The 11,106-nt window shown below is 49.1% G+C and overlaps 1 protein-coding gene across 1 annotated transcript; it reads right to left on the reverse strand.

Annotated features, from left to right (window-relative positions):
* Window positions 1-6,288: 6,288 nt before the first annotated feature.
* LOC105513984 (patr class I histocompatibility antigen, alpha chain E) lies at window positions 6,289-10,867 on the reverse strand. The gene is given in 10 exon segments (XM_011945061.1): window positions 6,289-7,599; window positions 7,601-7,660; window positions 7,817-7,836; window positions 7,839-7,864; window positions 7,969-8,001; window positions 8,755-8,871; window positions 8,986-9,261; window positions 9,881-10,156; window positions 10,401-10,670; window positions 10,801-10,867. Coding segments are annotated over 10 exon segments (1,200 nt in total). The 5' UTR covers window positions 10,856-10,867; the 3' UTR covers window positions 6,289-7,532.
* Between the last annotated feature and the right edge of the window lie 239 nt (window positions 10,868-11,106).

An 11,106-nucleotide genomic window follows, 5' to 3' on the forward strand; every position in this document is an offset into this window, starting at 1 on the left:
TATATACACAAACAATTTAATGGGGAAATTATCAGAAGCTTATACAAGACTGTTTTGTCAAATCATGGCTAACATAGGCATATATCACTTAACCAATAATTACTACCTAAGAAATGCAAAAAATGTTTAAAAATCCATAAATAATTTGGAAATTGTTATAACAATTTAAGAAATTATTTATACTACAACTGTGTCACTTGGTAAATAGTTTTATAATCATTTAGTTAGAAAAGAAAAATAGCATAATTGGGAAATTTTTATTTATATATTAATTTGCATTACCATACCAGTTGTCAACTATTTTGAATAGCACTCTTGATCTCACATATAGTTTGCTTGTAGTAAGTATTGATTGAATGATGTTTGACATAAATAAATGAAGATGACAGCCAGGACACCCAGGACAAGTGAAAACAGAGCTGAAGGAGTGTAAGGGTTGCAGTACTTATTGTCTTTTAGCTAAAATATTTAGAAACAGAAAGGATAAGCGCACAGAGGAATAGCATAGCAGAAATCACGTGACTTTCTTATGTTAACCCTTCCCCTTGTCTAGACCCTATTTGTCCATGTGGGCATCTCCATATAAAGACAAGACTCAGAAGGTTGGATAGCTATACCTCTTTGCCTCTGTTTTCATGAAGCCGAGTCCTCTGTTCGCTTTGGTTGCCGCCACTAGCTCTGCGGCTGGGCTGCCCATGTGTACGCAGATGCCATGAAAATACCAAGTTCCCTAAGCAGCTTGAACTGCGGGGAGGCTCAGAGAAGGGAGATTTCCTGAGCTGCTGACTTACTGCGGGACTGACTCAGTAAGATTCCAGGCACTAGACAGAGCTAGTTAGGAAAGGAAACATTTCCTCTTTGCCTCTGCGGGGAAAAAGAAACTACTCTTCGGACAGTCACCTGGCTCTAACACTGGAAAGGAAAGCGAGGCGGTGCATCCCCCAGAAGAGCAGCAGGCAGGGCCACTGAGCATCCCACAGCCACCAGCGGGGCTGTCCTGCTGTCCTTGCAGGAGTGCCCTGTCTCCCAGAATCTCCTCCTGGTGCTATCCCCACCATGCCTGAAAGAAGTGAGGAGGATGATGGGGAGAGAGTCAGACGGGCTGGGGTTGGGAGGAGTGAGTGCCCTTGATTTTTCTCTTATCCAAATTCAACTTTCATTTTAGATTTCCCTCCAACTGTTCAAAGCAAGCATCGCTACTCTTAATTTCTCATACGGGACTACTTAGGGGCGGCAAAAGCCTCGTGGGACTGGTGGGGTTTCCTGTACTTTTAATTGAAATGATTTCTTTGTGGGTTCCCAAAGCTAAACTGTCCTTGGTCACACTGGAAGGAAATAAAGAAAAATAAGTATGATTATTGTACCAAATAGTGGGATTGCAGCTGAGGTTTTCCTTGTCTTTTGTTTTTTTGAGACGGAGTCTTGCTCTGTCACCCAGGCTGGCCCGGCCGGTTTTTCTTGTTTATTAGAAAATTCTTGGCCGGCGCAGTGGCTCATTACTCTAATCCCAGCACTTTGGGTGGCCGAGGCGGGCAGATCACGAGGTCAGGAGATTGAGACCATCCTGGCTAACACGGTGAAACCCCGTCTCTACTAAAAATACAAAAAATTAGTCGGGCGTGGTGGCGGGCGCCTGTAGTCCCAGCTACTCGGGAGGCTGAGGCAGGAGAATGGCACGAACCCGGGAGGCGGAGCTTGCAGTGAGCCGAAGTTGCGCCACTGCACTCCAGCCTGGGAGACAGTAGGAGACTCTGTCTCAAGAAAAAAAGAAGAAAAGAAAATTATTTTCTTCTTGTTTTTACAGTGATGTGCAATAAAAACAATTGGGAGAAAAAAGAAGAGTTGACCTGGATTTTCATAATGCAAAGAAAATGGCACCCAAATTCCCACTACAAAGATTTACATGTATTATCCAATTCAATTCATTCAGAATTCCGTGAAGTCAGTCAGTTAATTGTTATTCCAGCTTAACTAACAGATGTTAGGAAGGAGACTTGAAAGTGCTCAGCCAGGCTGGGCGCGGTCGCCCACGCCTGTAATCCCAGCACTTTGGGAGGCCAAGGTGGGTGGATCACCCGAGGTTGTGAGTTTGAGACCAGCCTGACCAACATGGAGAAACCCCATCTTTACTAAAGATACACAATCAGCTGGGGCGTGATGGCGCATGCCTGTAATCCCAGCTACTTGGGAGGCTGAGGCAGGAGAATCGCTTGAACCCAGGAGGCGGAGGTTGCAGTGAGCCAAGATCACGCCATTGCACTCCAGCCCGGGAAACAAGAGCGAAACTCTGTCTCAAAAAAAAAAAAAGAAGAAAAAGAAAAAGAAAAAAGAAAGTGCTCAGCCAGGATCTCATACCAAGTCTGTGGTGGAGTGCCAAGATGTCCTCTGCGGAAAGAATTACGTGTGCTGGCTGAAACAACACCAATAAACACTTTAGGCTTTGAGTTGGACACAGTTTGGTAAGTACATGTTCCACAATGTTCCAGTCTTTCAGTGTCCCATGGGATATTTGCTTCCCCATAGAAAGCGTAGGTAGAGGTCCTTTACATACCCTACAGGGACGCTGATTTGCATGGGGAGGGCTGGCACACAGCCTCTGCTGGGTATGAACAGTACAAGCCTCTGGAGGCTGTGCTCTGTTCAGAACTTGGAGCTGGTTGGGGCCTTCCAACGCCCTGTTGCTGACAGTTGGCCTGGGGGCTTCTCCTCACTAGGGTCTTCTCTCAGTATCTCAAGGTGGGCACAGTCTCTCCTGGGCACGCAGGCAATGGGCTGGACAAGTATCTCTTTCCTCTAAGGCCCAGTCACCAAGTATTCCCTCCAGGGGGCTGGGTTTGGAAATTCTCACTACATATAACAGCCCTTCTGTTGTCTCATATTTTCTAACTCTGGAGTGGTAGTTCCCAGTCTCTTTATCACTAAGGAAGCATAGATGATTTCTTCCCTCCCTATGTTTCAACATGGTTTTAACTACCAAACAGAATCCTCTAAGTGAGCCTTTGCCTTCCTTTCCTTTTCTTTTCTCTTTTCTTTTCTTTCTCTCTTTCTCTTTCTCTCTTTCTCTTTCTCTTTCTTTCTTTCGCGGAGTTTCGCTCTTGTTGCCCAGGCTGGAGTGCAATGGTGTGATCTCGGCTCACTGCGCAACCTCCGCCTCCTGGGTTCAAGCGATTCTCCTGCCTCGGCCTCCTGAATAACTAGGATTACAGGCATGTGCTACCACACCCAGCTAATTTTGTATTTTCGGTAGAGACAGGGTTTCTCCACGTTGGTCAGGCTGATCTCGAACTCCCGACCTCAGGTGATCCACCCACCTTGGTCTCCCAAAGTGCTGGGATTACAGGCGTGAGCCACTGTGCCAAGCCTTCATTTGCTTCCTTATACTGTTCATCAAGATATATTTAAGATCAGCATGAAGACAAGGTTACATCATTTACAATATATGGAAGTAAGTCCCAGTCCCCATTAAGATCCTAGTTTGGGCTAGCTGACTGAGAGGGGCTGTTAAAACTGTAGTAATAGGAGTAGCTGTCTCCCTTTCATTCTGCTGCTATGGCAGATTGCTTTTTTCCTCTAGGAACACTGACATCTAGAGATCTATGATTCATAATCTTGTGGCTAGAAATGAGATGTCAAAAGAGGACGAGATCACTCAGGTTCCTCCTTTCCCTGAGTTCCCACTCCTGGGCCAATTAAGAACAGGCACATGGAGAAAGGAACCCAGGATTATCCCATAATCACACAAAGATCTGTTCACATACGATGGCCCAAGGAGGCAGGGCCTGCCCATGAGTCACCTTTATCTACATAATGCAGCCTAACTATCCTGTTTTGCTTTTAGCTATTCAAGACTTTTCCAACCATGGAGAAGTCCTGTGGCATGGGCTGTTTTCCCAACAGTATCTTGACTGAATCACTGAGTGTAATGCCAGAGGAGTAGGACCTGGTCGACCTCTCTTCCATGGTGTCCAGGTGCCCAGGAACCCCTATGTGGTAGTGGGATCCAGGTCTAAGAAAGCACAGCTCCTGTGTGGCCTCATGGGGAGTAGGTGCCTCACTAGGCTGGTTCTAAATTGTTCCAGGGTCAAAGCAGCAGGCATAAAGAACCCACTCTTTCATCCTTCCAACATTTTCTTGGTAATAACCCAATTCCCTGATTAAAACATCCACAGTGGTGTCTTACATTTTTCAAAGCATAACTCAAACATTTCTTCCTTGGAAAAACCTAAGTCTCCTAAAACAGGGGTTCCCAATCCCTGGGCCATGGACTGGTATCAGTCCACGGCCTGTTAGGAACTGGGCCACACAGCAGGAGGTGAGTGGCAGGCGACCAAGCATTAGCACCCGAGCTCTGCCTCCTGTCAGATCCGCAGTGGCATTAGGTTCTCATAGGAGTGTGAACCTTATTGTGAACTGTGCATGCGAGGGATCTAGGTTGCTCGCTCCTATGAGAATCTAATGCCTGATGACCTGTCAGTGTCTCCCATCACCCTTAGATGGGACTGTCTCATTGCAGGAAAACAAGCTCAGGGCTCCTACTGACTTTACATTACGGTGCATTGTATAATTATTTCATTACATATTACAATGTAATAATAGAAATAAAGTCCACAATAAATGTAATGTGCTTGAATCATCCCCAAACCACCCCTCCGAAAAATTGTCTTCCATGAAACCGGTCCCTAGTGCCAAAAATGTTGGGAACCACTGTCCTAGAAAACAGTTTCCTCCCTGACTTTTAGCATTTTGTACGTTTCTTTCAGCACTAACCACAATAGTTATCTTTAAGTCTGTTTATTCATTGTTACTAAATCTTAGGTTCCTTCAGCGCAGGAACCTTTCTTGCCCCCTAGTCCCACCCTGGACTTCACAACATTCTTTGAACACAGGAAGGGTTCAATAAATATTTGTAAAAGATCCCTTGGAGTTTGGCTTAAAAAGATTTAAGATGTAAAACTGAGGAAGGCTGATCTTTGAGGTAAGGCAAACATAGCCTGCCGATATGGCAGGAAATAGAAATGGGCAGACCAAGTAGAGAAGGAAAACAGTTCAAAAGGAGTAACAGTTTCCCTTCGATTCTTTAAAAAGTAGGATGTAGGAGTCCAAATTTCCATCAAATCTATAGATCGATTTTCTTTGCATCAATTGACTTCTGGTGGAGTGCAGCGGCTCATGCCTATAATCCCAGCACTTTGGGAGGCTGAGGCGGGTGGATCACCTGAGATCAGGAGCTGGAGACCAGCTGGCCAACATGGTGAAACCCCCATCTCTACTAAAAATACAAAAATTAGCTGGGCTTCCTAGCGCACGCCTGTAATCCCAGCTACTTCGGAGGCTAAGGCAGGAGAATCACTTAAACCCAGGAGGCCAAGTTTGCGGTGAGCCAAGATCATGCCATTGCACCCTAGCCTGGGTGACAAGAGTGAAACTCAGTCTCAAAAAAAAAAAAAAAAAAAAAGACGTCTTTGTTGTTGCTAAAATGCAAAGATTCTGGGCTTACAAAAGGAACTAATACTCTAGTAGAAATGCTTGAAATAAAAATACCTACCACTAACCGAAACTTAAGTATCAGGTTGCCCATTTTGTGTTGCTGTAACATAATGACACAGACTGAGTATTTTATAAAGCATAGCAGTCTATTTCATGGTTCTGGAGGACAAGAAGTCTAATATCAAGATCCCGGCATTTGGTGAATCTTTTTGCTGTATCATCTCTTGGTAGAGGCAGGTGGGTTAGTGAGGGCAAGAGGTTGAACTTGCCTCAACCTCAAGCCCTTTTATAATCAGTATTAATCTATTCATAAAGTTGGAACCCCCATGGATAGCCAGCCATTAGGCTTCACTTCTAGATATGGTTGCATTGTGGATTCAGTTTCCAACACATGCTTTTTGGAGGACACATTCAAACCACAGCACAGGTACTTTATATTAGCTTTATAATGACTCTCCCAAGAAAACAGTGCCATGTACAAGATGAGGAACTGGAGCCCAGACAGGTGAAGCCCCACCACGTGTCACACAGGAAGAAATGGCTAAGTAAAAATTCACACCCTGGACTCCCTGGGCTTTTCACCACACATATTGCCTTCTCATTGGATATCACCTGACAGAATGAGACTCAGGTGATTACAGGGATTCACCAGGAAAAAGGGGAAAGTCGGCATGACCAGAACTAGAACACTGGCCAGTGAATGCAGTTCTGGGTGGACCATGGCATTGGAAGCCCAAGGATAGCTTGAATGTGGTTAAAAAATAAAAAGAACAAGGCACAAAATGCACAATGAAATACAAATGATGATCAAACACAGCTTTTATTTTACTTCAAAGTTTACCTCAGCTCAGCTTGGGAAAATGAGGGGAATGAAGCAGATGCTGTTAAAGGGCCATGGGAGAGAAAAGGTATCTGTGGGAAGAGAAGAATCTCTTTTGACTCCATATGCTGCCTCACAGACACACTGGAGCAGGGATTGGGCCCCCAAGACCTCAGGTAGCCCTCTGCCTATGGCTTTGCTGGGTGCAGCCTACATGGCTGCTCCAATGGGTCATAGGCTAGTGCCTGAAGCTTTCCCAAGGGTGCGTTGCATGCTGCCACTGACTCCACAGTTCTGAGGTCCTGGTGGTGGTCAGGTCCTGCTCCTACCGCTCCACAAGACACTCTCTCCTGCGGCCTGGATCCACTAGACACTAGACATTTCCCTGGTGGGGGCTCTCTGTGGCAGCTACACCTCACATTTCCACTTGGCATTACTCTAGTGGAGGCTCTCTGTGGGCTGGGCATGCTAGCTCAGTTCTCTTTTCCTCTTCTTATAAAGCCATCAGTCCCATTCCTGTGATAACCCATTAATCCATTAACCCTTGAATGAAGGTAGAGCCTTATCATCCAATCACATCTCAAAGGCTCCACCTTTCAGTATTGCCACATTAGGGATTAAGTCTCAACATGAGTGTTGGAGGGAACATTCAAAACACAGCAGTATGAAAACAATATTCAACTCCAAGGTATATGGTCAAGATTACAGGTGGTAAGGAATAGGCTAAATTTGCCAGAGATGTGCTGTGGAATTATCTGTCTGTATTTCTAACTATGACCTTAGCTTCCTCAACTCCATTTCATTGCAGAATATGAAAAAATAAATTGAGATCCAGGTTCTTTTTTTAATTTTTATTTTTTGAGACAGAGACTCACCCTGTCACTCAGGCTGGAGTGCAGTGGCACAATCTCGGCACACAGCAACCTCTGCCTCCTGGGATGACGTCATTCTCCTGCCTCAGCCTCCTGAGTAGCTAGGACTATGCCCGGCTAACTTTTTGTATTTTTCAGTACAGACAGGGTTTCACCGTGTTGGTTTCGATCTCCTGACCTCGTGATCTGCCCACCTTGGCCTCCCAAAGTGCTGGGATTATAGATGTGAGCCGCCATGCTCTGCTCAGGTTATTTTTAATAGAAAAGTAGGAGAACAGGGAAGGCACACAGGTCAGTGTGAGGAAGGGGGTCATGGTAGACACAGAGGTGGAGTGTTTGTCTGCCTCCTCACATTATGCTAACAGGGACACAGACAGATTCAGAGGCCCTTGCAAAAAGAGAAGCCAGAGTCCCTTAAGACACAAAGGGGAGGCATGAAGAAATCCTGCATCTCAGTCGCACAAGAGGCAGCTGTCTCAGGCTACAGAAGAAAACAGTCATGAACAAATTCAGGTCAGTCACAGTAAGTGATGACACTCTGAACAGCCCACCACTCAAAAATTCCGAATCAAAAAATCCCCACAACCCAGTCCCATGTGCCCCACCCTCCACCCACTTCAGACCCCCAGAATCTCACCTTTATAAGCTGTGAGAGACTCATCAGATCCCTGGGCACTATCGCTACCTGGGGTAGAACAAAAACAAGACCTGGTTAGAGCCCACAGGAGATGTGGTGCAGGAGGAATTATGGGGTGTGCGAGCTCCTCCACACTCCCGCCCCCTACTTACACCAAGCCTGAGAGTAGCTCCCTCCTTTTCTACCTGTTGGAAGAAAATGTCCTGTGAGGGGCCAGGGAGGAGGCAGGGCCATAAGGTCCTAGAGGAACCTCATAGTCTTGGATCCCAGAGAAGTATCCAGAACTGTGACTGCAGACCCAGGGCAGGATCAGGAAACATGAAGAAAGCAAGTGTGGGTCCTGGACCAACTGCCCTCCTGAGGTCTGTCCTCAGCAGGGACCTTCCCCTGTGACCTGTGACTGCTGGGCTCAGATCCCCATCACCACAATCGTCAAGGTGATAAATCCGTCCTTCATTGTCACAGGTACTTTACAAAAGAGTAGGTGTGGCTGGGCCTGGTGGCTCATGCCTGTAATCCCAGCACTTTGTGAGGCGGAGGCAGGTGGATCACGAGGTCAGGAGTTCGAGACCAGCCTGGCCAACACAGTGAAACCCCATCTCTACTAAAAATACAAAAAAAAATTAGCTGGGTGTGGTGGCATGCACACGTAGTCCCAGCTACTTGGGAGGCTGAGGCAGGAGAACCGCTTGAACCTAGGAGGCAGAGGTTACAGTTACAGTGAACTGAAACCACGCCATTGCACTCTAGCCTGGGTGACAGAGCCAAGATTCCATCACAAAAAAAAAGAGTAGGTGCTGGCACACAGGGCCCGGGCTGGGTCGGCCTGTGTGTGTGGATGGTGCTTCCCAGTAACAAGGCAGGACACACTTCTACCTAGGGCTTGAAATCCCCAGTGGGACAAGAAAACTCAGACTCTACCCCTCTTTCTTCCCCACCTGAGCTCTTCCTCCTCCACATCACAGCAGGAACCACAGCTCCAGTGACCACAACTCCAAGGAGAACCAGGCCAGCAATGATGCCCACGATTGGGATGGAGTGTTGGGAAGACGGCTCTGGGAAAACAGGGGAACGTAAGGGGCCCTGACCCCCAGCCCTGACCCTGCGGAAGGGCTTCAGAAGGGCTCCTGCTTTCCCTAAGAGACATGACCTCCCATTCCCTTCCTTACCCCATCTCAGGGCTTGGGGCTCGGGTAGCCCCTCATGCTGCACATGGCACGTGTATCTCTGCTCCTCTCCAGAAGGCACCACCACAGCTGCCCACTTCTGGAAGGTTCCATCCCCTGTAGGCCTGGTCTCCACAAGCTCCGTGTCCTGGGACTGGTCCTCCCCATCCCTCTGCCAGGTCACTGTAATCTCCGCAGGGTAGAAGCCCAGGGCCCAGCACCTCAGGGTGGCCTCATGATCAGAGAAGGGGTGGTGGGTTAAATGTGTCTTTGGGGGGTCTGAGGGGAAGAGTCAGAAAATTCAGACACTTTGTATCTCTCATGGGACACCCCAGCAGCACCCATGTGACCATCCTGAGAAGGAAGAGGACAATTATAGTAGGAGACGAGGACAAAACCTTGACACCAGCCTGAACTTAGGGATCTGGAATAGCCTCTTATTCCTTGGAAAGTTCTAGAATCGGGGTGAGATAGTCCAGGATAGAAGGTGAAAAGGGATTTCTGGTCCTGGCCTGTGCGGATGCTGAGTGACTGAGAAAAGCTAGAGTCACACCTCCAAAAACTCTTGGTGTGGGGCTGAGAACCAGGCACGAGAGAAACTCTCCCATGATTCCTAACACTGAGTCAAAGAGAACTGCTCATCAGTTCATTTGAAGAATGGACTCTCCAGCGAGACTAGATTCCTTAATTGTCCCTGAGAGAAAGCTGGTCATTTAAGAGAGTCACTCTCTGGTACAGGATCTCCTGTACCTGGGGTGACAGCCCCCTCTCCTGATCCAAGGGAGGAGGGGTATTGTGGCTTCCATCCCTGTGTCTTCTACTGTTTGAGGTCTGTCAGCTGTGGGTACAGTCCTAGCCCAAGAAGGAGATGGGAGAGTAGCCCTGTGGACCCTCTTACTCGGGTGCTGCAGCGTCTCCTTCCCCTTCTCCAGGTATTTGCGGAGCCACTCCACGCATGTGTCTTCCAGGTAGACTCTCTGGTGCTCCGCCTCAGAGCCATCATTTGACTTTCGCTCGGAAATCTGAGCCGCCGTGTCCACCGCGGACCAGGAGCGCAGGTCCTCATTCAGGGTGAGATAATCCTTGCCGTCGTAGGCGAACTGTTCATACCCGCGGAGGAAGCGCCCGTCCGGCCCCAGGTCGCAGCCGTGCATCCACTGGAGGGTATGAGACCCTGGCCCCGCCCGCTAGTCAGTCCCGCCCACCGAGCCCCACCCCTGTCGCCGCCAACCCGCAGGGATTTTGGCCTAAACTGAAAATGAAACCGGGTAAAGGAGCCTGGGACTCTGCCAGGTCGAGGGTCTGGGCGGGTTCCGCAGCCTGGGGTGAATCTTGGACCCGGAGACTTGAGGGGACCCGCGTTGTCCGTGAGGGATGGGGAGGGGTCGTGACCTGCGCCCCGGGCCGGGGTCACTCACCGGCCTCGCTCTGGTTGTAGTAGCCGCGCAGGGTGTTCAGGTTCACTCGGAAAGTCTGTGCGGTGTCCCTGGCGCTCCGTGTCTCCTGGTCCCAATATTCCGGCCCCTCCTGCTCCACCCACGGCGCCCGCGGCTCCATCCTCGGACTCGCGGCGTCGCTGTCGAACCGCACGAACTGGGTGTCATCTACGTAGCCCACGGAGATGAAGCGGGGCTCCCCGCGGCCGGGCCGGGACACGGAAGTGTGGAAATACTTCAAGGAGTGGGAGCCTGGGGGCAAGGAGGGGCTGAGACCGGTCCGGCCCTACTCCGGGCGCGGCTCCCCGAGTCCTGCGCCCCCGCCGGTCCGGCCCCTCTCTCCTCCGGGTAGAGGCCGCTTCCATCCCGACCCCGCACTCACCCGCCCAGGTCTCGGTAAGGGCCGAGAGCAGGAGAAGTAGGGTTCTTAGTGCCATGATCCCATCCTCTGAGTCGGCAGAGCCTCCTGAATCCGTGTGAGTGCGTGGGGACGCTGATTGGCTTCTCTAGAAACCCGACACCCATTGGGAATGAGAACTGAGTCTGCGTCATGAGTATCCAGGAAGAAGGACACGACCAGGTTACGAGAGGAAATGAAAGTGGTGTGGAATCCCCAACGCTGCGCCTCCCAGGTCTCCACACTCTGCCCTTGGGGCCTGAGACCCTGACAGCCACGCCCGGGGACCTG

Source organism: Colobus angolensis, unplaced genomic scaffold, assembly GCF_000951035.1.
Source record: "Colobus angolensis palliatus isolate OR3802 unplaced genomic scaffold, Cang.pa_1.0 Scaffold238, whole genome shotgun sequence".
Taxonomy (NCBI): Eukaryota; Metazoa; Chordata; class Mammalia; order Primates; family Cercopithecidae; genus Colobus; species Colobus angolensis.